Source organism: Clinocottus analis, unplaced genomic scaffold, assembly GCF_023055335.1.
Source record: "Clinocottus analis isolate CAN_PGR_092001 unplaced genomic scaffold, fCliAna1.0.p SCAF_11, whole genome shotgun sequence".
In the NCBI taxonomy this organism is placed as follows: Eukaryota; Metazoa; Chordata; class Actinopteri; order Perciformes; family Cottidae; genus Clinocottus; species Clinocottus analis.
This window is the reverse complement of record NW_027175832.1, coordinates 9,405,440-9,431,363: the sequence shown is the minus strand read 5'-3', so window position 1 is coordinate 9,431,363 and position 25,924 is coordinate 9,405,440. Positions and strand designations below refer to the sequence as shown.

At 45.3% G+C, this 25,924-nt stretch overlaps 1 protein-coding gene across 1 annotated transcript in view; it reads right to left on the bottom strand.

The window, feature by feature from the left end:
- col15a1b (collagen, type XV, alpha 1b) overlaps positions 1-25,848 on the bottom strand; it is a 27,486-nt gene extending 1,638 nt beyond the window's left edge. Inside the window, exons 1-44 of the mRNA XM_068571602.1 lie at positions 25,449-25,848; positions 21,834-22,021; positions 21,183-21,392; positions 20,670-20,822; positions 18,418-18,492; positions 17,671-17,763; positions 16,891-17,002; positions 16,421-16,461; positions 16,160-16,318; positions 15,944-15,970; positions 15,765-15,827; positions 15,567-15,644; positions 15,427-15,489; positions 15,188-15,337; positions 13,990-14,154; positions 12,120-12,173; positions 11,957-11,992; positions 11,685-11,813; positions 11,514-11,573; positions 11,389-11,424; positions 11,233-11,274; positions 10,934-10,996; positions 10,629-10,664; positions 9,855-9,938; positions 9,715-9,780; positions 9,330-9,365; positions 8,630-8,692; positions 8,397-8,486; positions 7,907-7,942; positions 7,765-7,818; positions 7,384-7,440; positions 7,128-7,187; positions 6,613-6,657; positions 4,730-4,811; positions 4,341-4,366; positions 4,066-4,164; positions 3,751-3,895; positions 3,597-3,661; positions 3,283-3,414; positions 3,081-3,185; positions 2,378-2,452; positions 1,989-2,186; positions 1,320-1,435; positions 1-331 (exon numbers count right to left, since the gene is read on the bottom strand). The exon at positions 1-331 is cut by the window's left edge and continues 1,638 nt beyond it. Coding sequence (XP_068427703.1) covers positions 109-331; positions 1,320-1,435; positions 1,989-2,186; positions 2,378-2,452; positions 3,081-3,185; positions 3,283-3,414; positions 3,597-3,661; positions 3,751-3,895; positions 4,066-4,164; positions 4,341-4,366; positions 4,730-4,811; positions 6,613-6,657; positions 7,128-7,187; positions 7,384-7,440; positions 7,765-7,818; positions 7,907-7,942; positions 8,397-8,486; positions 8,630-8,692; positions 9,330-9,365; positions 9,715-9,780; positions 9,855-9,938; positions 10,629-10,664; positions 10,934-10,996; positions 11,233-11,274; positions 11,389-11,424; positions 11,514-11,573; positions 11,685-11,813; positions 11,957-11,992; positions 12,120-12,173; positions 13,990-14,154; positions 15,188-15,337; positions 15,427-15,489; positions 15,567-15,644; positions 15,765-15,827; positions 15,944-15,970; positions 16,160-16,318; positions 16,421-16,461; positions 16,891-17,002; positions 17,671-17,763; positions 18,418-18,492; positions 20,670-20,822; positions 21,183-21,392; positions 21,834-22,021; positions 25,449-25,848 — 4,290 coding nt within the window. The 3' untranslated portion in view covers positions 1-108. The remainder of the gene's footprint in view (positions 332-1,319; positions 1,436-1,988; positions 2,187-2,377; positions 2,453-3,080; positions 3,186-3,282; positions 3,415-3,596; positions 3,662-3,750; positions 3,896-4,065; positions 4,165-4,340; positions 4,367-4,729; positions 4,812-6,612; positions 6,658-7,127; positions 7,188-7,383; positions 7,441-7,764; positions 7,819-7,906; positions 7,943-8,396; positions 8,487-8,629; positions 8,693-9,329; positions 9,366-9,714; positions 9,781-9,854; positions 9,939-10,628; positions 10,665-10,933; positions 10,997-11,232; positions 11,275-11,388; positions 11,425-11,513; positions 11,574-11,684; positions 11,814-11,956; positions 11,993-12,119; positions 12,174-13,989; positions 14,155-15,187; positions 15,338-15,426; positions 15,490-15,566; positions 15,645-15,764; positions 15,828-15,943; positions 15,971-16,159; positions 16,319-16,420; positions 16,462-16,890; positions 17,003-17,670; positions 17,764-18,417; positions 18,493-20,669; positions 20,823-21,182; positions 21,393-21,833; positions 22,022-25,448) is intronic.
- Positions 25,849-25,924: the final 76 nt, after the last annotated feature.

The following is a 25,924-nucleotide window of genomic DNA, read 5'->3' as shown; positions in this document are numbered from 1 at the left end:
GTCTGTATGTGCCTGCGTGTGTTTCTCGTTCAAATGGTGAGCGTCACATTTGTGTGTGTGCGTGTGTGTGTGTGTGTGTGTGTGTGTGCGTGTTTCCTCTGTGTTTCCTCAGGTCCTCCTCTGATGGGCGTTCCCCACATACGTGTTTTCCACACACAGCACGATGTAGTGGCTGGAGCAGGAGCGGGTGTGCTGCCCCAGCAGGCGTCCCGTCTGCAGCAGCGCGGCCTGGCCCGTCACCGCCACATCAGCCGTCCTCCACGCCTCGCAGTAGTTGGTGGTCTGACGGATGCCCACTGAGCTGGAGCCGTGCCATACCAGCTTCTCTGGCCTGGGGGTGGGGTGGGGGCGTCAGAGGGAGAGAGACGTAATGAGGGGAGGTGACATGGCGTCACCGCTGTGCTAAATCGAGACGGGAGCTGGGGAAGATCAGAGTGAGAGGAAAAGGATGCTTCTCCAGTGGTACTGATCTAGTCTCCTCCCACATGTCTCAGGACATGCTGATTATTGGTGTTTTTAGTCCTGTAAAGCCACCGGGCAGCGGACCGGTACCGGGCAGCAGGTCCCTTAATACCAGGCCGCACAAAGAATGAATGGAAAAAAAGACAAGTTCGGGGGATATTTTATTTTGAAAAATGACCGGATATATCAGTCTGTGCATCTGAACGTGATACGTTAGCCCCAAAACAAAACTCTTCAACTCTGCTGATGTTTTTGTCTAAAATCATGGCAGAATATCCTGAGATTGACAAAAATGCTTGAAAACCCTGAATCATTTCCAACTTCCTGTCTTTGTGAAGTGGGGTTTAAGGTAAAACTTCATGCACCCCAGAACCCCCAAGTCTGTGATTCCCTGTACTCATTATTCAAGTAGTTGTATCAACACCATATGAGTTCTGATACTTGTGTTAAATTAAATGGATTTTATTTTGAAAATGTTTTTTTTCCTAAAATAAAAACTTTTATACCCTTTGTTGATCATAACTATAAACATCTAGCATGATTTGAGCATAATTTGATCAAGATTCCCCAAAAAGGCCTTCTCGAGCCTTGTAGTTTTTCCAGATGCACGCTTCAAAGCCTAAACAACAATCTACAGAGTTGTAAGATCCCTATTTGTAAAGATAATGACCTAAAGAATTGTAATCTGCAAGAAAAGTCTAATAATAAATGCATTATCTTCTCTTATTTCAAATAAAATGAAGGCTGGATTGAGGCTGACGTGCCAACGCACTACGCTAAGTACTACGCTGAGCGTATTGTCAAACAAACAGTTTCCTGTACTCTTGCTCACTGAGGGCCCACATGCTGTCACTCACCAGGCCGAGTCAGACATCACGTTGCGCCCGTCAAAGGAGTAGATGGGTGTGGAAGGGTTAAACGAGCCGCCGTTCCCAGAGAAGATGGACATCCAACTACTGAACAACACTTCCCCCTGAGAGGAGACGGAGGGCAGGCATGGATACGTCTCAAGATGCCAACAGCAAACATAAACATGCCGTGTATTCTGAGGGTTCAGTGGGACTGTATCTGTATCTACTACAGGCAATACATACCACATCCTAAAGTGTAGGAAATTCAATAAATATATATTTGGCAGAACATTTATATTGCCCTCAATATCTTAATGATGGGGCATAAAGAAAATAGGGGCTCCTTAAAAATTAAGTTAAAGTTACTGTTTTTAATGTGAAATAAAGTCATTAAAAAAACAATAAAGACATGTTTAATGATCAAAAATATTTTAAACGCATGCTGTATTATGACCTTTCTTTATGACATACTAGACTTTTTTTTATATAGTCTACTATATTTAATGTCTTTTGTTTTCATCAAGAATCCAAACTATTCCTTTAACTTTAGTTAATAAAAGCTATTAAAAGGTCTGAAACAATGAAACAGCATTGACCTGCCTCCATTTGTCCTTAGGATGTCTCTGTGCCATCTTTAAAATGAAAGTGGAAATGTAGACAGAAACGTCTCCTCACCCTGAGGTTCACCACGGGCATGCTGGTGCGGTCCGCCTTCCTCACGATTGTGGAAAGGTCCTGGAGGTGTGAGGACAAGAAGGCCCTGTAGGTGCTGGTGAGCCCCATGGAGCGGGCCTGCTGGTAACACTGGAAGTCCGCCCCCCGGATGCCACGCATGTCGCCTTTCAGCGGGGCGTTCAGCGCGACCAGGTGCAGCTGGGAGAGGGAGGAGCAGCGGATAAGGGAACAGAGACGAGGAGAACTCGGTCCAAAATGGACACTAGAGATTTGGCCCCGCGCGGCCTTATGCATGTGTAGGAGGGTGTGTGCAAGTGTGTGCATGTGTGTGTGTGTGTGTGTGTGTGTGTGTGTGTGTGTGTGTGTGTGTGTGTGTGTTTGACGCTCACCCCAGGTACAGCGTTGAAGGTCTGCGGTAGCACGTTATAGATGGGCTGATATCCTCTGCTGCCTTCTTGAAGCTCCTGTTCAACAAAAGCAGGAGTTAAGAGTTAGAGGCTGTTTTAAAGTAGTTATGAATGTAAAGATAGGGTTAAAAGAGTTTCCATACATGTATATATATATATATATATATATATATATATATATATATATATATATATATATATATATATATATGTATATATATATTTGCCACGTCTAAATATAATACAACCATCTGACGAAGCTCCAAGCTAAAATGTGCTTCAATAAATAGGAAATTCCAAAAGGCTATGGTGTAGCCTGCTTTGTTAGGACATGCCACCTTATGGCATATGTATTATTTTTACAAGAAATATAAATGCACTCTTGATAAACAAGGTTCTTTTAAGGCGGAACATGTTAAAAGTTGCTGCGAGCTGTGTTTTCCGAAGCTGCCCGTCTAATGCGGACGTCTCCTGTAATATTTGTCACACATTGAAGATGATTCGGGGGGGCGGGACCTCGGAACGGACGATTCACACAAGTCTCCAAAATTGACATTAAGAAAGCGTCATTCACTGAAAAAAAAGATAGTTTTAGTGGGTGCAGCAGCATGGCATAGATCTGTGGGGTTTGTGTGCGTGTGTGTGTCTGTCTGTCTGTCTGTGGAGTTTGTGTGCGTGTGTGTACTTGGCTGTGGCTCTGGCTCCTGTGCGGTCTGCTCAAGTCTCCAGGTCTGCTGAGGGACTGAGACTTGGCCGAGGTGGACGGTCCGGATTGGATCAACTCCCCGAGCTGAAAGAGGAGGAGTACGGTTAAGCGATATGATCTCATGCTGACGACGGGGTCACGGGGTCACGAGGTCACGGCCACTTCCCTCCGCGCTACACACCTGGATCTTCCGCCAGCCGTTGCGTGCTCTGATGTACAGCTCTCCTCCCTTCTCAGACACGTAGGCCAGGGTTCCCTCCGCCGCCCGCTGACTCTCTCTGCTCAGAGCGTGGCTCGTCTTATAGCTCGTCACCTGAATGAGGAACCAGTAAAAAAAGTTTTTTTTCTCAACGTCTCTCCTCTATGAGAATAAGTGTCAACAAATCATGAACTTATGGACATCATAACATGTTAGAATATACTGTATATTTCTTTAAATGCACAAGTTAAAGCAGATCGATGTGAAAGTGCCTTGCTCAACGGCCAAAAGCTTACAGGGTTGGCATTTCCAGGAGACCCCGTTGGGCCGGGAGGCCCAGGAGGGCCGGGGATACTGGCGCCTGATAACGACACATCAGGAACACATTCAGCGGACAGATTGAATGAGGTCTATACGTCGTATTGATATAAGCTGGGGTCCACATCGTACCTGATCCATATGCAGGTGCAATTCCTGGAGGTCCAGCAGGGCCAGGGGGCCCTCGGGGACCGGATCGTCCAAACCCAGGGGCTCCAGGTTGACCCACGGGACCGACCGGTCCTGAAGGGCCAACGATGGACTCGCCTTTGGGACCCTGCAGGAACATAGAGACCGACCTGTCATTCAGCGCGTGGGACTCGAAGGTATCCAACGGCACCGAACTCTCAGCGACCGCAACGCTGAGGACTCTGCTGTGATCAGACGCATTGATTACAAATCATCTTTTCAATACTTGAGTACTTCTATAATATCTTAGTATCTTACCACAAGACCTGACCTCCCGGGCAGTCCTGGAGGACCCGGCAGACCCCCGTCACCCTTCTCTCCCTTCTGACCTTGGTATCCCTGATCACCTCGAGCGCCCTGAGAGATTCAAAAGAAACAAACCCGACGAAGAAGATTATGTCATCGTCAACAATGCCTCTCAAAGAATGTGCCGTTTTCTTTGGGATTATCAGTCAGCGGTAAATCAGTTTGGGATTGGACCTGTGCAGTTTTTGTCCTGTTTGATCTACGCTGCACGATGACTCACTACTTACCACGATTCCATCTGGAAACGCGGGTGCTGAGAAGAAAAGTGAAGAGGCGTAAATTATATACTAAAACTCCAGCAGTTATATAAGTTATAAATTGAAGCAATAAGGGACGAGAGGCAGTACTGTATCGTCAATAATGTACTTTTCAAGGGTGTTGTTGAGCGTCGGGCCTAACAATACCTTTGAACAGTACATTATTGCATTATTGACGATACAGTACTGCCTCTCGTCCCTTATTGCTTTTATATATGTATATATATATATATATATTTACATATATATTTACATATATATATGGATATATCCTCTTCCCTCCTCCCTATGAGACCCAAGTATGAGGTGAGAGAGAACGTCAAATGCAATCAATGAGATGTCTGTTACAGAGGGCTTACCAGGTGTGCCCGGCTCTCCAGCTATTCCTACATCTCCTTTATCTCCTTTAGACCCGCCTGCATCTCCCACTGTCACTGCATCCTGCACCCACACACACACACACACACACACACACACACACACACACACACACACACACACACACACACACACATTAACATCACATGCCAGTGCCTGCATGTGCACATGTAGATAATGTACAGACTGCTGAACACATAGCTGGGATTCAAACTGGTCATGAAAACAGCTGTTAAACACAGGGGCTGCATGCTTGAGACAGCAGCACGTACAACCCTCTCTTGGCTCTGGTGGTTAAATTAAAAAAGCTTGGGGAACACAGGGTTAAATCAGGTTGTTTCCATCAAACAAATCAGTAATTAAATGACAAAGTGTATAAACAGATTCATGGGCGAATGCGTTTTACAGTCAGTTACTGTCAAGGACTCTGCCGTATGTTTTTTTTTATTTTTTACTTAATTTACTCAATTAATTATATGTATTGAAGAAGCCATAAACTCCTGTTTACAATTAAACCGGATAAAATTCACTCAGTGACTTGGAAGTGTTTCAAAAAACAAGCTATTTCTGTTTTACTTTAATAAAATTGCATTCATATATAATTCATTTTTGTATAAATCTTTCATCCCTGTTGTTTTATATTTAATCTTGTGTGTTTATTTTGTGTCTGTAAAGTGTAAGGCTCTACTACGCCAACAAATTTCCCTTTGGGGATTAATAAATCGTTAGATAGATAGATAAAGCATCTATCCATCCATCCATCCATCTATCACCTGCTGTCGTAGTTGCAGTGTGTGTGATTTTGGCAGCATCTAGTAGCGAGGTTGCAGATTGCAACCAACTGAAAAGCCATGAAATGTGTCAGAGAGTTATAGCGGCCAACAGGGAAACGTGAAACTCCTTACAGAGCAACTCTTATTATCAGGTGATAATACACTGAAGAAAACATACTTACTAGTATTGTATTCCATTTCTGACAATAGATCCCCTTTTATGCTACACACTGTTCCTTTTTCATCCTTATCGTGTCAGGATTGTGATTTCCCTCACACTCATCAGTCAGGTGAAGGTTTAGAGATGGTCACACATGCATGGAGGAGCCCGTCACCACACCGTAAACCTCTGTGTGTATCACCCCCACACTGCCTTTCACCAGTTTACCTGTTTACTACAGAGGCCACAGAAAGCCCTTCAAGCAGAACCCACGAACCCAGCACCGAGAGAATATAGAGACTCCAGTTGTAATGTCAGTTACAATTACAGTCAGTTGCATTGAGCCTGTCATGGTCTACATATTACAGCCTTTATAAAAACCGTCTTTGAATTGATTGAACTGAGAAGGGATCACCAGCTCTGATGAGCAGAGAGTAATATCCTCATCGTTTCTCCTCCCTATCATGGGTTCACTCAGCTTCCTCTTTACCAGGATGATGAGGATGATGAGGATGATGAGGACGGTAAGGACAGACGAGGAAAGCCCCCCCACACCTTCAACACCCGTCGTTAACATTCGGCGTGGTTGATTAGATTTAACACACAGAAAGTCAGAGTGTTAATGAACAGGGGAGCATCAAATTTACAGATGGCGAATGCACCTTTAATTCATATCAAGTACTCCAACCCCAAATAGGTGTCGTGGTAGTAAAACACATATCGAGGTACAACCTGTTGGAATGTTAACGCCGGTGAAATGGACCAAGAGACATTTAATCGTTCTTTTTAAGGATCATTAGGACAGCTGGAGAGCCGGGAGGGGAGGAGAGGAGAGAATAAAGCGGACCAGAGAGCTGCCATGCTGCTGCACCCACACACCAACAGGTTTCAAGGTGAAACGGACCAATCGGGTGGTCCGACTCCAACTTACTCGTCCCTTTTTGCAGTGCGGTCGGGGGCGCACCGGAAACACTGTCTTTAGAATCCAAAGAAGAGCAGCGTAGTCAGACTCAATGAGTCATGAGCTTCACAGACATGGTTTCAGGCAAGAAGAAAAAGTCACAAAGCAACAAGCCTCCAATTCATCACAGGGCGTTTTGTGACAAAACCAAAACTTTCATGAGATTTATGAGACTTAAGTATTTTAGTTATTGCAATAGCCTGCAGATAAATGTGTCAATCTCTCCTTGAAAATTGGAACCGACGTCATCATTTTTAAAATTCTAGTTCATATCCACATGTTCGCTTGAGGTTCAGTGATGTTCAATGGAAGCCAACCCTGTTATATTATAATGCATTTATTAAAGAAAATATATGTTTCTGCCATTTAAAATGTTTTTTTTGTTATGCCCGACATCTGTCTGTGAAACAAGCCTTTTAAATATTGTCAGTCAACTGAAAATAACAAATGAGAGAAATAAATAGATTCCACAGATGGAAACTTACTCCTTTGAGCCCAATGACTCTTCCTGGTTGACCGGGAGGGCCCGGAGGACCAGGAGGGCCCTGAGAGAGAGAATTATATCACATTAGTGCCAGTGCCCAGTTTCTTTATCAGACAGCCAAACAGTTTCGAAGTGAAGTGAAAACTAACAATCTGTGATAATCTTGTTGACAAAAATCGGTATCTGTACACATCTGTCTCAATTCCTCAAATGCATTATCGATAGAATCTTTTTACTTCCTTTCCTCTCGCTCTTACCGGTATGCTGTTAACATCTCCTCTGTCACCTTTCCTCCCAGGCATTCCAGATCGTCCCTACAGCAAGAGGAAGAGAGAAACACATTTGAGTATTTGTAAAAGACGAAGAAGGCGCTGGGCCCACAGAGTTCTCACTCATCTTCCTGCTAGCCATTTAATGCTCTTTTGTTATTTTGATGGACAATCTTCATTTTGAGAATCCTCATCACAGGTAATGAGTGACAAAAGCACCTTTTTATGAATAGGTGAAATAAAATAAAAAAGATCCATTTTCTAATATGCTGGTCATGATTTTTGGTAGTTTTTGGTACCAGCAGCTAAATAGACTGTAAATACAATTCTCATTTCCAGACGAATATACAACTAATACTCAGTACTCACTGGACGACCCGGGAATCCATATTCTCCTTTTTGTCCAGATGGTCCTATTGGGCCCTGAAATGAACAGAAACACAGTGACGTAAACAACAATTATGACAAATATGAGTTAGATAGTCATGTTCTATTCAACATTCAAACTCACCTGAAGTCCGGCAGCTCCAGGGAACCCCCGGTCACCCTGCAAATTACAACGACGTGGCGTTAGGTTTATATCAATGACCGCATGTCTTCGAAGACGGCTCGGTCCTCCAGCTGCGTTTGTTTGAACCAGTTGTGTCTCCAGAAGAACCCGAGGTTAAGCTTCACAAAACCCCAGATTTGGCCCCCGTTCACGTCTTCCGGAAGCTCTATTGACTTTGATGGGGCTCGGTTTTGTGTTTTGGTGTTTTGTGTTACAATCAGCAGAACTGGCAATGAAGGTACATTACAAGAAGAAAAATATAACTTTGACTCTATGTTCTACGTGGCAGGAGGGCGAGGGGGTACAAACAAGACATCCAGACAATTGCTGCTCTGCTAATGCATCAACTTCAGACCAGTTTGCAAGAAATATTGACATCCACTCTTCACATTCTCCTCTGGGTGAGGTATGGTCGATTCTTAAAGGGGTAAAGGGGTCACTTGTCTGGTACCTTGATGCCTTTGTGCCCCTGGGGGCCCTTTGGCGCTGATAAGAGGGATCCGTCAGCAGCAATGGTCACCCCCGGCTCTCCCTTCTCTCCCTGTTAGTGCAAAGAAACAAAAAGTTTTATTATTTCATATATTTTCCTGGATATACTCTGTGGGCTACTTGTCTCAAACGTTACATGTTTAAAGATCCTCGACATTTATTTGTTTTATATTCCACATCCTGTCGAGTTCTCACCTTAAACCCTGCTGGTCCCTGGACCCCGGCAGGGCCGAGGTCTCCCTTTGGTCCCCTGGGGCCCTGGGGAATGATCAGAGAGCAGTGAGTGACCCGGGACGTTTAGTGACGGTGGTAACATTTTAAAAGTAAGGCAGTGGAGCTTTGTAAATTCTAGAGTTTGATATGTGGGCAACTGTTGCTCAGTGGCCATCAAGGTGGTCCTTCAATCAGCGGTTCAATCGGCGGTTCGATCTCCGACTCCGCTAGGCCATGTCGATGTGTCCTTGAGCAAGACACTTAACCCTAGATTGCTCCCGTAGCTGCGCCTTGAATGTTAGATAGTCCTGATGTGTGTGGCAGCTTGCATGGCAGCTCCTCCCATCAGTGGGTGAATGATGTCATGTAGTGTTAAAGCGCTTTGCGTGGTCGGAAGACTAGAAAAGCGCTGTACAAGTACGGGACCATTACCATGAAAAAACAACCATGGGTCTTGGATTTGTGAAGGGCTAAGAAAACTTAAAGGAAAAGATACCGATCTGAGACAAAAATATACCTACCCTGTTGAGCCCAAAGACAGCAAAAGCACACACAAAAAAAAGAAATGTTACATTGTTTTCAAATAACTTATATTCACTCATCAACTGCAAAAATAAGGAACATTTTAGGGAACAATCACACAAATTGCTCAGCACAAAGAAGTGTTGTGAAATGCTCTTACAGGAAATCCAGCTCTGCCAGCCAAGCCTTCAGGGCCCTGCAACACGCCGACAAAACGCACACACACAAACAAACACACACATAAGCATGCATGCGCAGACAAAAATACACAGATGCAAGCTAAAGCAGTATGCTGGGTTAATGATATTTTTCTTTCTTTTCACAAAGCCAAAGAGCGGTATGCTCACATAAGCAGCATCGCACAACTGCAGCCGAAGCGCTTCAAAAATGCATTGGTGCCGCTGCATAAGGCATTGGCACATCTACAGTATGTCCATCTTTCTGTTACATCCATCTCACTCCTTCTGGCCTCATTATCAGCTGTTGTTGGTTCACAGTTAAACATTGGCAGGAGACATTGAGCTTAAGAGCTCAGTGCTACGCACCACGGGGCCCGGTGGTCCTCTGATCTCTGTGAAGTTGAAGACCCCGTCCGTCACATTGAGCAGCAGCTGTGAAGGAACTATGGAATGAGTAAACGTGGCCACTTTCAGCAGTGCACATGTTCAGAGATTTGCACACGTACGTCCGACAGATTGATGAAAGGTCCGGGAGCTCCAGGAGGGCCAGGTGGTCCTACGACACTGAGTCCATCAACGCCACAATCACCCTTCAGGACCCAAAACATAAAGTCTGTTTATTTAAATAGAAATGTGAATAAAAGGGTAGATCATCTAAAAGGCAGCAGCAGACAGGAATTTGAACCCGATGACACAACCAACAAGGAGGTTTTACTTAAACCTACGATGACATTTTGACATTTCAATCACTTGTAAGTTGATGCGTAGAACTTGTTAGCAGACTGTTGCTCGTTACCATTCATTTGAAGTATTAATTTGGAGTTTAGTATGGGCCACCTGGCGATCCGTTTTTGGTCGCTACCAACTTCTGATAGAAATATCTGGCTTTTCAGCTGCTGAAATCTCCCTTATGTTCACTAGATTGTGGCAAACTGTGTTCGTCTGCTGCCCGGTGCCGCACAGGAAGTGTACAATGTGAACCAGAAAGGTAAACCTGTGGATCGGTAATCGCTAATTCAATGAGCTGAAACTCACTATGAAGCTCCATGAAGCGGAAGGGAGCGGCACACTCAAGTGAAAATTCTTTGTAGGTTCATCATCCCCACCAGTGACCCCTTTTTTACTTCATCACTTTCTTTTTCACATTGTTATTTGATTCATAGCGGTTCTAAAAAATATAGATCATAGCATCGAAATATTGAGCGTCATATAGAAAAAGGTGGAGCAAACTGTGCAGACAGCACAGGCATCACGTAATCCACATATTAAGGCAGGCCTACCTTAGGTCCTTGATGGCCCTTTTCTCCTTTGGCCCCCTATAAAGGAAAAAAAAGATATATATATATATATATATGTATATGTGTTGCTCACGTCATCTAGAAACCATCACACCTTTCAGACTGGAACTGATTTAACTTCAGGAGTTATCGACCAAATTAGAACATCATAATTAGCTCAGAAGAAGCTAGTGAGCTACTACTACACTTCAGCTAACTTCCTGGCTACATTCAAGACATGTTTGGGTGTTTCCGTTCACATCCGTTACATCATCAACACATTTGTTACAGAAACACCCGCTACTTACCCGAGCGCCTGGTAGTCCAGCAGGACCTTGAAGACCCTCGGGTCCCGGGTCCCCAGACTCACCCTGGATTCACACATAGCATGGACAGAGTAACACAAAGGTAGCACAGAGCTGAATGACTTCACTGTTACATGTTTAACATAAAATGTGGTTTGTTTCTTTGTGAGCTTTAAATCTAACTACTATGTACTTAATCCATAAATGATGATAACTACTTTTCAAAAAGTACGGCTCATTGATAAAGCATGGAAAGACTCAGGAAATAGCACCATTTCCATTGCCCTTCAGGATGATCTTACCCTGACAGAGAGCCCTGGAGCACCTGTGGCTCCGTCCTCACCCTACAGAAGACATGATGGAGCTTCAACCACTGAGCACGGAGGAGCAATGACAAGTGGCAACACCACTAACAGAGCGATCCTACATTAAGTATCATTTGCTGTTCAAAATATTACCTTGGTACCCTTCGGGCCAGGTGGGCCGGGGGTACCCTAGAAAGAAAAAAAGAATTCCCCGAATATGAAACATTGTGTACAGTCTATATAAACACACACACACACACACACACTCTTGCACTGACCTGTGGGCCTCTGACTCCAGCTCCAATGAGCATGTCACTCTTCCCAGATCCTTCCATATCCTGAAAACCAAAACACAGTCTGGTGTTACACATTGCGCTGACTGATCCTCATTCATTAAAATAGCTCCAGTGATACGTGTGTGTGGATCTTTTTGTATGAAAGTGGGTCACCTCGACAAAGAATTTGGTTCCCGGTGGGCCAGGCGGCCCCGGGGGACCCGATGGGCCTCTCTTCCCCTGTGGACCACTTGGCCCTCGGGGCCCTGGAGACCCTGCTGAACCTTCAGACCCACATTCACCCTGCAGATAATTTTAAAAAAAGGAAACGCTGCGTGGTCAACAGTGACTAACTAACTCCCAGAAACTGTATTTTGATAACAAAATAGAAATGCACACAAGCACATGGTGGGTAGTAGATACATTATACTTAAGTTGTATATTACCTTTGGTCCGTGTGGCCCAGATAACCCTTTGTCACCCTGAGGATATTCAGAGGGAATAAAGAAAGAAGTGTTAGCAGGTGAAAAAGGTGATGACCAGGACTACGTGACTTAGAGTCCACTGAGCTGCCAGAAGCAGAACTCAATCCATCTTGAGGATCCATACCTTCTCTCCCACAGCTCCTGGTAGACCTGGATCCCCATCTTTTCCTGCTGGACCCTGGACACGCGAACACAGAGAGACACGAGTAGAGGCAGACGAACAAGAAAAAGTGATGAGTCAGAGAAAATATGCTGAAATAACACATGTGATGCTTAGCTGTTCATTGAGCCATTCCAAAAGGTGACAGCCTGTCAGTCTAAAGGAATACCAGTCACAAGTCAGTTTCCTGAAGTGATAAGATCATCCATGCCGACGTTTCTTTGATTCATTACAAGAGCACCAACCTCAATACATTACGCTCACACAGTGTTAAATCACCGTTAAATGGTTGCAGTCACAGTCTCGTGAGGCCAACGCCAGTGTCTATATATATATATATATATATATATATATATATATATATATATATATATATATATATCCTCATTTCATTATCACAAATTATCACAAAAAGTCCAGATTATCTCCCTCGAGGTGGAAACCGTTGGTTTTCTGCATTCAGCTCAAAAGTAACATGAGGCAGTGGAGTCAGCGATCGTGAAAGGCAAGGATGATGTCATTGTCTGTTTTCTCATCACTTAACAGGAACGTTAGGAAAGTTATTCCTTTAACAAAGCAGCATCAGACCAAAGTACACCAATGTCTCTGCACATTTATTTGTATAAAATAACAACATGGTGTACCAAAGGCTGCAGACTTTTTCAGTGAAACACTAAATTCCAAGGCACACTGACTCATTGGCTGCTAACGCGTGGCTCAATAGATTTCTAATAAGAGTCTAAACTCGAACCCAACTACGAGATGGGGACTGAATATGGAGATAAACCTGCCCGTTGAACACTTTAATCAAATTCAGGATAAGTATTGACTAATTCATCCGTGCATATTCATGAGGATTAATATTTTATCCCAATGGACTCAGGAAAAACAAACATTCCAACGGGATGCCAAACTGAAAGACGAACAACACTGTGTTGCAATTATTTTCAATGTTTGATGTAATTATGTGAAGCATGTAGCTTTCTCTTAATGTTATATTGCAGAATTAAACAAATAAGTTATAAATAAATAAATCAGAGTATCAGATTTTTTTGTAAGTAATAAATTGAGTTTAAGTGATAAACTGTCCGAATTTAGTCTACTGCTTTGAGTGAACTCGGAGCACATCAGTGTACCTTGGTGCTTTGCATTGACTGAGAAGAGCCGAGATATAGCAATATGCAAAAAGAGAAGAAAAAAAACAACCAGATCCTCAAAAAGGCAGATTCGTTCCTTTACCATGTCGTATGAAACAAAAGGCAATGTGGCAGCTCAAGCCGAGGTTACAAGACGTGTTTGAGTTCACTTCCCTTCAGTTCATTTCTAGTAAAAAGTTGCGCTTCATGCTGAAAAGATTAATGTGGAAATGACATTTGAACTGGAAGCAAGTGAACTAAAGCTTGACAAAGCAGCTCATACAGTAAGCAGTAACATTGGCTGCCAGGAGGAATTAATAAAGGGGCAAAGAAAGCAGTGACACACACTCTCACACACACACACACACACACACACACACACGCACACACACACACACATACACACCAGCTAAGTTAAATATAAAAACCCGCTGTGGCAGCCAGCCAGCAGATAAGACAACATGGTTGGAGATAATGTACGATCATTGTCCTGAGTATTGGGGAAGTGAGCCAACGTCCCGGCTGTGATTGGTTTCACGAGATAAAAGCACAATAAAGCGCCGTGATTGTCTCCGATAAGATTATTATAAGACAGATTGTCGTCTCAGAGTGTTGCTTCCTCAATACTCAGGTGTTTGACCGGAACGCTGCCTTTTATTGTTTGCTGGTATCACCGAGCAAACCGGGAAAATGTATACCTCGCCCGAACCCCAAGCAGACCCAAAGTCAAGCCCAGAACCAGAGGCAAAGCTGGACTCGGGACTGAACCCGGAGCTGAAACCAGAGCCGAGGTCATAGGAGATCCCCGAGCTCAAACCTGAACCATCGGGCCCAGAACCACTAAACCAATCCTCATCAAACATCTGAAACACAGTGGGGAATACAGATTTGGTGGAGGAGATGAAGAAAGGAAGAAATGGAGAAAATACAGAGGGGACAATGGGGGCACACAGAGGTAAGAGGGAGAACCCAGAATGAAAGACAGACTGGTCATTGGCCGTGACACACAGATATGGATCACTACAATACAGTGGCGGGCCGTCAGGGCCTTCTAAGCCTTCTCTGAATGCCAGAATTTATAATGCCGGGGAGACCGCGTGGACTCCGGCGGGTAACGGCTCCGCGGGTCGGGTGTCTGCTGTGGAGTGGGTCCACACATGGTGGACTGTATGAACGTGCCGTTTATCGAGTGGTTTCGGTCTGTGACAGTAACTCCAGGGACACTCTTTCCCCCCCTGTCCGCCCATGATGTGGACTATACGGCACTCATTGAAGGCCTAGGTCTGAAACCCACGGCCCGCCACTGCTACATTATGATTTGAAAGCAAACTGAAGGGGAATTTGAATTGGAGGGGAAGGTAGAGGAAGACAGTACACCATGATGATACAGAGGAACACAACAACAAGTAAAAGGTTAGGCAACATGTCAGTAACGGAATTGAAAAGCAAATCTGAACATATTTTAGAGCTCAGCTTCTTCTTATGCTTTGATGGCATCTTCATGTCTTTGGTCTGTATTTATTTCGTAATTTGACACCTGATAGATGCTCAACACTGAAAGACAAAAGACATGTATAGTCAACACTGTGCTGGAACTATTTAAAAGTGTTTGATCAAGTATTCAGAGTCTTCCCTCCATTTATTTCCACGTCGCAGTAGCTCATTTGTTTGAAACAGCATTTCCAACAATCAATAGGTTTTAAAACTGTGTTCTTAAAAAGGACCAGTGCGTAGGAGGAACGTAATGTCATATCATCGTAGTCATGAGTGCTTCTGCGTGACTCTATATGAAGAATGAATTCATGAAACATGGCCGGTTGTTTGCAATGAAGACAAACCCAGCGGTCTGCAGGTCCTCTGTGTATCTGCAGTTTGTCTCTCATGCGGGTGACTTACTGGTATTCCTGCTTTTCCTGGGAGCCCGTCTCTGCCGGGGGGCCCGGGGGGTCCAGTGTGCCCTGAAGAGAGGCCTTCCCCTGTGTCCGATAATGACAGGGCTCCCGGGGGACCGGGAGGTCCCGGAGGCCCCGGTAGACCGGGGTGACCCTGGTGGAAAGATATGATTGATTATTTCCAAAGTACAAATTAAGCTCAACTCCGACTATCCCGTTGCTCCTCTGCTGCCTCTCTCTCACCCTGATGAGGTCAGCTTCACTGTCCAGGTCTTCAAACCCAGAGCCCAGGGCATCTGCTCCATACTGTAACACAACGACACGCGTTATACTTCTCACTCGGACTAGGCTTAACCCTCGTCTGCATTTACTGCGACACTCACGGGCACACTGCGGGACCTGGGGGGTCCAGGAGTCCCAGGGAGGCCAGGAGGACCTGGTAGACCAACTCCTCGGTCTCCCTGTAGAGAGGGAATGCAACAGTCTGTCTTTTACGGTGCGTTCGGAGACATGCAGGTACAGGGATTTTAAATCAGGAGTCCACTTGTAATCAGTCATCAGTTGCAACTGGTGAGCTCTACCTTCTCTCCTTTAGGTCCGGCTTCTCCACCCAAACCTGTAAAGCCTTGAGATCCTCTCTGACCCTGGAGGGGAAAACACATGGATAAATATATATTCATATATATCTATATCTGGTAGTGTGTGATATTTAATATTTAAATCACAGCAAAGGAGACAGAAGAAGAGAAAGATGACTCACTGGATCTCCTTTATCCCCCTTGCTTCCCTATGAAGGTAGAGAGAGAGAGAGGGAGAGAGAGAGAGAGAGAGAGAGAGAGAGAGAGAGAGAGAGAGAGAGAGAGAGAGGGAGCGAGGAGGATAGGGAGAGAGGGAGGGAGGAGAGAGAGATTTAGATCAGTACTGAATCTTTAGAAGACACACACACACACATGCACACACACAAACAGACACACACCCGCTGTCCATCTCTCCCTGACAGTCCCGGGGCTCCTGGTGGTCCCTGGGTGCCTCTTGGCCCGGGCTGAGGGCTGGACGCTGGGCGGCCGGGCGGGCCAGTCGGGCCTCTGAGTCCGGGCTCTCCACGCTCTCCCTTTGACCCATGTCTGATATGACCCTGCACAGTCAAATGAAATCCAGTTAGCGGGAGGAGACCACATGGACAACAATGGAAGTAGGAAAGAGAAAGATTGGTGAGAAGGTTCACGTCTGAACTCACCTCTCCTGACCTCTCCCCCGGCTCCTCCGTCTGGTGCGGCCCTGTGCACAGGATGTGACATCATCAGTGTTGCTGCTCTAATACATTTTCTCATCTGTTCCGATCAGAAAGGGGACTATGTGCATATTTTAGGTTGCTTGATCATAATTTAAACGTGTTCTTTTCTTTTGTTCATTTGGCATCGCTCACATATTCACATGAACATCACAGTACAGTTAGTGGCAAGACATTGGTGCAGTAAACATCCTCAGAGAGAGGTTGAGAATGAAGGACGTAGAAATACTCTTTTCATTTCCCCAACCCACGTTAGTCACGCTCGTCCCGGGATCAAACGCCCGCTTCTCCCTCAGCTCAGAGGCCATGACTGGCCCGGTTAGGGCCAGCAGTAAACTGGTACTGAAGTACCTCGAAGGCTCCAGAGGCTGTCATGGCGGTTACATTAAAGACAGTACATCAAGGTTCATTCTGACCCTTGATCAGGATTTCTTCATTGGCCTCTGTTGAGGTCTGGTGACCGGAGTACTCAAGCTCCACCTCCGGAGCCTCAGTGGGCGGAGCTCTTACTGGAACGCTGTCTTCCGCCTCCTTTCGGGAAAACAAGAAGACGATATCAAAAATGATTCTTTTTGTTAGAGTGAGACATTGTTAGTCAAGGGAACTGAAAACCTCCGATTTGATTCAACTATTTGTCGGCACTGTTGCCCATGAAGGTCTCCGGACTTCCATCAAGACTTATATCTGCTAACAGTTATTCAGCTTCTGAGGGACCGTTTCCTTTGAAGCTTCAAAGTCAATGCTGATTACGGGACGTTTGGGGTCAGGCTGACTTCCTTGGCTGAGGGAGAATAAAAGTTGGGACCGGAACAGAGTAGAAACACACACACACACACACACACACACACTCACACACACACACACACACACACACACACACACACACACACTCACGGAGGAGTGTTGTTTTAGGGTGCGGATGATAAGAAGTGGGGTAGTGCATCACACACAGCAAAGAACACAACATGCTGGCACACACACGCACACGCACACACACACACACACACACACACACACACACACACACACACACACACACACACACACACACACACACATAAAGACAACTTTTTGATGATCAGCATATTTCAGCAACTGCCATTACAGCATTCAGAGCCCTGCTCTACAACTGTTTTGAGATATGATTATATATGCAGAGGACAACCAAATCCCAACCTGGAAGCGCCACAGCTTACCTGTGCACCGCCATGTTTTCTCTCATGAGTTTTCTTCATCAGCTCCTCCTCTCTGTCGTCTAGACCGTCATCTCCACTGGTGTACCCCGAGGCCTTTGACCAACATCACATCATGCATTGGTTTACATAAACAAGCTCACAGCAACAACAGAAAAACCAAAAACATTATCTCAACCAATGACCGAGGTTTTGCCAGTTATACATATTGTTACAAACAAGAGAATTAACCAAACAATGACAGAAGAAAAGGACGTTCAACTGAAAATATTCGATTTGGGCTTTTCTCTCCTGAAAAGTCCATCTGCTTGCTGAGGTGAGGTTAAAGGTTCCTCATACTAACTTTAATCATTCCATTATCTGAACCGCTCATCTGGTTTTACGGTCGCTGGGCGCTGGAGCCGATCCCAGCTGTCAATGGGCGAAGGCGGGGTTCACCGTGGACGAGTCGCCAGTCCATCGCGGGGCAACTTAATCTTATAAAGTATAAAGTACTTCCTTTGTGCTTACAAAGGGCAGGGAATACAGTTGTCAGAACACAGCTAATTACATAATTTCAACACTCGTTGGGGAAGAGGTCAAATCCTCAGCAACTACGTTTTCTTTGGTCCTTTGACCACTAGAGGGTACTGTTGACACTCCTGTTTTTAACCTAAATAGTGATTTCCTGAAAGTGTGTGTTTGTGTTTGTGTGTGTGTGTGTGTGTGTGTTTGTGTGCGTGTGTGTGTGTGTGTGTGTATGTTCCTCACATAAGGATCATCGTCTTCACACTGCTCCTCAGCTGCTTTGGGATCATCTTTTATCACCAGCTGCTGAATGGATCCCTGAAAAAAAGAAATTTAAAAAAGAAGGATTAGATAACTAACTAACTAACTAACTAACTAGTCTAAACACCTGAGATGGATTACACAGGTGCAACAACTCAGGAAAAGTTATGTTCGAGTGCTGCAAAAAGCGACGTTACAGGAGTCAGACTTTCACTTTTATTTCAGAATGTTGATCATCATTACGAGCCTCCAGAGCCCTGATCAACACACTAACTCAACATAAGACTCACAAAGCCGACCTGCTGTACAGCATGAAGTACAACACTGCTGATCACAAGGTACTGACACAAACGTTCTGGAGAAAATGTGTTTTCTGCCACAAAGTAACAAACCTCAATGTGGTTAGTGTTGGAGAATATGTCAAATGGCAATTAAAAAAAACAACAACAAAAAAGACACGCACACACACACACACAAACACACACACACACACACACACACACACACACACACACACACACACACACACACACACACACACACACACAGTGACCCAGATATTTCACGTCTGCTGCTGAGCGCACACTTATTCCGTCGTCATGCTCGGGGTACCCCGTTCAGAAAGTCAGGCTCACGGCGAACAAAGCAGCATGAAGCGGGGACGTCGGCCTCACCATGGCAACAAGGGACCCGCTGCTTGCATTTGTCCTCTGTGAGCGTCGATGGGTGGAAAACGGACCGGAGAGAAATTCAGGTGATAATGTCAGTGTGAAGAGAGGAGTTGTAGTCGTTAAACTCAAAGCAGTGCGCCCACCTGGAGCACTGCTTTGAGTTGAACCTACGACAGTCTCATACTGACATGGCAGCAGACTCAAAGGCCAGAGTCAAGACCTTGATCTGACCACAACTAAGCCTTGTTGACGTCTCATACTCCTCATCTGCCATCCACTTACTCCCCCCTGTCCCATCCTCTCATCCTCCCATCTCCATCTCTGGCCTTTCCTCCCTTCTTACTTCCCCCCTCTCTCTCCCTCTCTCTCTGATCTTCTATTGCTTTGGAGAGTAAAACATGCTCCAGGGGAAACTCAGGGAGTTGCACTCAAGGCAGTCATGACATTTTGACCCCGCGTCCCCCAATGTGGACGCATTGAATGCGTGTGGACTTTAGGAAGTTGGTCAACATAAGTTTGTGCACCTTGGTCTCACAGTGCTCTGTCAGCACTATATTGGGGTTAGAGGCACCATCACTGGTATTACTATTACTCTCCAGGTCATAAGTTCCAGTTCTTACGTTTCAAGAAGACGTTGTTCCCCCACCCCCAAACAAATTTCAGTAAATATGATGAAAAGTAGTCCATGAGTTGCAGAATAATGATTTAATTTACAACCTATGTAAACAAGTGGAGGCAATGTAGACGTGACAATTAAGCACTCAGCTGATTGTCTGTTTGTGTATCATTTTTTATTTTATTCATTTCAAAGTGTATCACTGCCACTCGGCAGAGGATGGGAGAGGTGATGTCTTTCCGCTGTTCTCTCTCACTGTTAGCGCTTCAATTTAGTACATGACCCACCTACGCATGAGCAGGGCTGCCTCAGGTGAAGTGCTATGAAGTCCACTCAGGGAGGCGGAGTCACAAAGACTTTGTTTAACTGACTTAGTGACACAATGTACATATTTAATAATCGCCACGTATGTAAGTTTAACCCAAACTACGATGTTTTTCTCAACCCCAATCCAGTAGTTTTGCTGCCCACAGGTTCACAGAGATTCATAAAAGAACGCACAAAAAATGTATTTGCTGTATCATCAATTAATTTTTGTTCATTTTCAGGTGCTTGTCTGGCACTTCAATACCTACAACCCCATACATTTAAAATAAGTAATGTTGAAAACTTTCACACTCACATTTTATCTGCTAAAAGTGAAATTGGCAATATTTTTGCAAAAATATCTTGTACACAACTTGTACAGGCTGGATGCTGGAAAGCTTGCAGAGGAGACAGACTGAGAACAGATTCTGTTACATGGTAATGAGAGGCCAGAACACACACACACACACACACACACACACACACACACACACAACCTGAGGCCAACCTCATACACACTGATATTGACACAAGCCTCATTCTTTATTCTTTCCCGCTCTCCTTAGCCCTTTCTGCAGAGTAAAACTCCTTGACCTCCAAAAGACGCCCCCACTACGTTCAGAGGATCTTTAGTCGCTTACCACAAACTTGTCGAGCCCCGTGCTGCCCGCATTGGCTACGAAGACGCCCGAGTTGTGCGAGAAGTTGAGACTGTCAGGCCTCCGATGGAAAGTGGTCCTCTCGGCCTCGCCGCAGTCCATGTAGAGACGCACCTCTTCGTGCTCCACCACCACCTGATGGGCGGGATGCATGCAGTTACTCGATGTCTCGTTTTGTCATGGAAAATCTCATGGTTGTCAATAAAATTGTGTTTTTGTCGTTGTATATTTGAAAACTGCTAATGTGAACATGCTTCTTTTGCTTAATATCTCAGCCTATGCAACATGATAGACATGTTGCATAGGCGTGTCTCCATAGGCAACATGATAAATGTTGAGTACCTAGGCCTATTCGACTGTGAATAAAAGAATAAAATGCAAAGAGTACAAATACAACACATTTGAGGTTTTCTTCATTGAGATTGAGCATGAAAATATTGGACACAATTGTCTGTAATAGCTGAATGTCTGTCATGTGCAGAAGGTAATCGTCACCGTGAACCGTGTCCACTGGTCGGTCATGTCCGGGACACTGAAGGTCGCGGCCTTGTGGCTGTGGGAGGCCTGCTCCCTGTCAGTGTAGTACAGTAAGATGCTCTGGAGGCCGCCGCGCACCGGAGTGAGGGCCAGACCCAGCTCCACCACCTTCTGACGGGCGTCCGTGATGGCGAAGAGGACGCCTCCCCTGTGAGTGGCCGGACGCACCTGGAGCCAAGGCAGAAGACATGGCACCTCAGCTAATATGTGGCTTTTTCTATGCTTGATGTAGTCAAAGAGTAAAGTTTTTTAAATTTATCATTTATTTTCTTTTTAATTCATGAGGGACACATGTTTTATACTTCTTCTGAATATATTAGAATATCTAACTTAAGTATTTTTATTAACACCTCATTGTGAGTCCGTCTCTGTCAGCGGAATCGGCTTGAACACATTTACCTCATTTCTCTCATCATCTCGAGACAACAAAGCTTGTGATCTCGGGATAACAACATAAAAAAGATGCGTGAATCATGTCCCTCTCGGGCTTCCGTACTTTTAACTTTTTAAATGCCATATTTAATCATAATAAAAAGGGTTACCATGGCTTTAAATGCAGCACGCAATCAAATTTCAATATAGTTTATTGTATTGAACTGCGCTTCACACCGTGGCGATGATGGCGAAGTCCCTGTAGAAGGAGCCTGGCACGAAGGTCTTGGTGAGGCGGCCGATGTTGGCGTTGGGCCCGAAGCTGTAGGCCGGCAGGCCCTCGTAGCCGGGGGCGAAGGAGACAGAGGGAGGGAGGGGAACGCCAATCAACTCCGTCAGGTCCAGGTGACCTCCTGAGCCTCGCTCTGACGCACACACAGACAACCATATGTTGGAAACAATGAACAATGAAGGAGTAACAGATACACATCTTTCCCCCCCCCCCTTCTTTTGTTGACCCAAACATCCACCCATGAGTGAACTGTAATCCCGAGATGCACAGCAGCCGCTCCAGCTGACGTCAGTGGGAACCGGCTCCCTTTTCGTCTGCTACCTGTGCGTTGCTAAGTCCACGAGACAGAGAAGAGAGGCTCCCGGGAATCATCTTGACATCTTTAATTTGACTTGATTTGATCCGGACTCTGCCCACGCCTCACTGCTCTGCCGCGCATGGACATAATCCTCAGAAAACAGAAGTGCACACACTATGGCCGGCAATTAGGAGTATTCGGTGTGTAAGTGAAGAGATGGCTTCACATTCCCCTGATTCCCCTCACTAAGGAGTCCGTCTCCTGTGGCGACTGACTCTCACCTTCAGCATTCCAGCCAGGATCCCTCCTACTACATATATCTCTGTCACACACACACACACACACGCACATATGGAAATGCATTTTGTATGCATTGGGCACACATCAAACACACATCTTGCCCACGCAAACGCACAAACCCCAGACCAGAACAGACAGGTCGACATTTGGGGGTCTCTAATTGGTTCGTCCGACCAACTGGAAGCGTACCTGATTAGAGGGTTAAAGGAGTGTGTGTGTGTGTGTGTGTGTGCGTCTGTGTGTGTGTGCGTCTGTGTGCGTGAGTGCGTCTGTGTGTGTGTGTGTGTGTGTGTGTGTGTGTGTGTGTGCGTGTGTGTGAGGGCTTTTGGTTTCTGGCGCGCCAATCACGCCCTAGAAGTGAAGCTCTGCACATTTACACGTTTCACGTCGCAACCAGGTGGACAAACCAAATGCGCTCACGCAAAAAAGAAAAAGTCCAGTCCAGATGAAAAGTCATTCGTTGTTCGTAAGGACTGAAAAGGAACATGATGCAACCGGCGTGCTGTCCGATTGGCCGGCGTCTACAGGAGTTTGACTTGTCATTCCTGCAACCTGAGGGACACAAGTTTGAAAATGTAGCGGCCGCCGTGTTGCCGTTGGAGCGCGTTGGAGAAGGACTTGGCAGCAGCAGCAGCGACCTGGTGGAGATTAGCGGTCATGACTTGGATGGCTGCCATCTCAAGACACAGATCCATGACCATGTTCCTGCTGTGAAGAGTTATCAAGGTCCACGTTGGCCAGAAAAAGCAAGGGGGGGAATATATGGGTTTGTAACTCCAAATCTCTAATAATCTAGTCTTGTTTGAGGCCGACCTCCTGATTTTGTAAAACAAATAAAAATGAAGAAAAACTACAAAGCGTTTAAAGCAGTAGAGTTACCTGTAGGAAAGTTTAGTGGGGGAAAAAGTTCAAATATATCATATCTGTTCTTTCAGCTTTCCATTAATCATTTGTTAATAAATATATCAGAATCGATCAGGAATTCAACGGCCATGACAGCAAAGAAAGTGTGACGCTTTGCCACGAGCTGGTGGACATTTTGGATCATTTAACGTCTCTTGAGTCATATGTTTCCCCCGTGTGGGTGCAGAACAGACCAGAGCTCAAAGGAGAGTCAAACACAACTCCAATTGAATGCACGTTGCTCCGACTAGAAGCCTGAAATAGACAACGGTTAAATCACATCAACTTTACAAGATCTATTAATGCAGCATTCTGTAACTTGTCCCACTGTCCCAGAATGGCCCAAAAAATATGTTTTAACAATGCCAACACATCAAAATGCATCAATTCAAGTGAAAGTCCAAATTCATGGCAGAACGAACATGTTACAAAGGTACTGTGAGTCTAATGTTTCTTAACATTTACTGAGCATATTTACCTGAAATGCTCCACGATTGACAATGTTGTGCGTAAAATCTTATTCCGCTAAGTGAAAGTAATAGTAGATGTGATGGAAGTCCTCAAGTTAAGTACAAAACCTAAAGCAACCGGAGATAAGTGCAATCCTTGAGTAAAAAATGCTTTTCACTACTAGAGGCACATACACACGCACGCACGCACGCACGCACGCACACACACACACACACACACACACACACACACACACACACACACAGGCCTATGAAAGGCTGGTGGTCTAATTCCCCTCTAATGACACCGTGTTATATGGTTTTAAGAGTATCCACTTTGACTTCAGTTACATTGTCATGAAAAAGATTTCACATAAACATCTTGTAAAAACATATTTCTGATCAATATGTTTGGATCTACTGATCACTCAATGGATTCGGCACTTCGGTACATCCGGTTCTCACTGGCTCGTTCTTGAGGCAGACTCTTCATACGACAGCCCGGTGGTCAGTCAGGCTTCAAACTGTATTGGTCTGTCAGCCCGTTGCATCAAATCAAACAGTCCGCTAATCACCTGATCACTTGATCACCAAGTCATTTCGCGTCACATTTTTCCACACTAACTCCCTCCTCCTGAATCTAATCCTCGTCATGTTGGCCGCATGGAAGCTTGATCAGCTTGATCAGCTTGCGGGGACTTACAAGACCAATATTAACAACACCTCCCCTATAGCTTTGACCTTTTAAACCCACCTTGACCCTGTTGCGACACACAAAAGGCTTCCCGCTGCCCACGGATTTAATGCGGAGCACATCGGGGTACTGTGTCACATTACCAACACACGCTGCAGAAATAACTACTTTTGTTCCCATTTGTGTGACATGATGCCCTGATGACTTATCTGAGGTTGGTAAATAAGCTGGATTGATGGTTAAAAAGCTCATGCACTTTCTCTTGAATCATGTGTTGACGCAGCAACATGACCTGCTTGACCGTTAAAAGCTCTTTTTCTTTGCAGATACAGACAGCATTTATGACAATGTGACAGTGTCTTGGGTCAATATGTTCACATTTACAATGGATCAAATCCCTACGTGTCCTGCAGAGGTGAGTTGCTTATAGTGGCAAAGTCATCATAGAGCGCCACTTGAGGTATTTACATTCATCAGGTGTTGCTTTGTTTATATATATGTGTGTGTATATATAGTTTATAAGGTGCTTCGTTGGGTTTACTTTCTGCTGCCTCCAAGTAGACAACAGAAATGTATCGATGGGAACAAGTTAAAGGATATGTATATGTTCTTTTCTGCAAACTGGCCCTTGCCTGGGCAGGTTGTGTGATTGTGTTGTTACAGAATAGTCTAATCCAGTCAGTTCCCAACTTTGGAGATGATGAATACGATAGGAAAACATTCCTACTACGCAAATGAACAAACTTATTTTCCTAATGAAATACTGATTAGTTTACATCAGAGGCTTTCTGATTGAACTGCTTGCAACTCATGTACACATTCTACCTATAGTTATGGTCGCTTGCAGACATCGTGTCCCTTAAAACTACCCTTTATTTAAAAGCCTCTCCTCATCAGCATCCCCATTAACACTCACCGCTCTTCCAGTGTTTCAGTGCTTTGTATTGGGCCCTGGTTTTGCTGTCTCCGCCCACGTGCCCCTCCGGACGCAGCAGGCCGGGTTCTGCAGTGCTGCGGCCGAGGATGGACGCCCCTGGGCTGGGCGTAGGGGTCAGAAGCAAACCCTCCGCCAGAGTGCTGCCCGCCGGGGCCTCCTTGGTCACCCCTTCATCCATCACCGCCACCCACTCGGTTGTCTCTGGGGTGCCGGGACGGCCCAGAGAGGTGATGAATGTAGAAGGGATGGAAGGAAGTATGGAGGGAGGAGCAGAGCTGTTGCTTGTTTTAGGGTTCGCCCAGAAGAACCTCCACCACTGGGCCTGCACGGGAGAGGAGAGGAGGAGGAAGAGCGCGAGAGAGAGGCGAGGGGCTCCCATCCTCCGACGATGCCTCGCATGAATGTCCAAAAAAGCCAAACTCGTCAACTGCAACACGTACAAACGGGCATGTGGT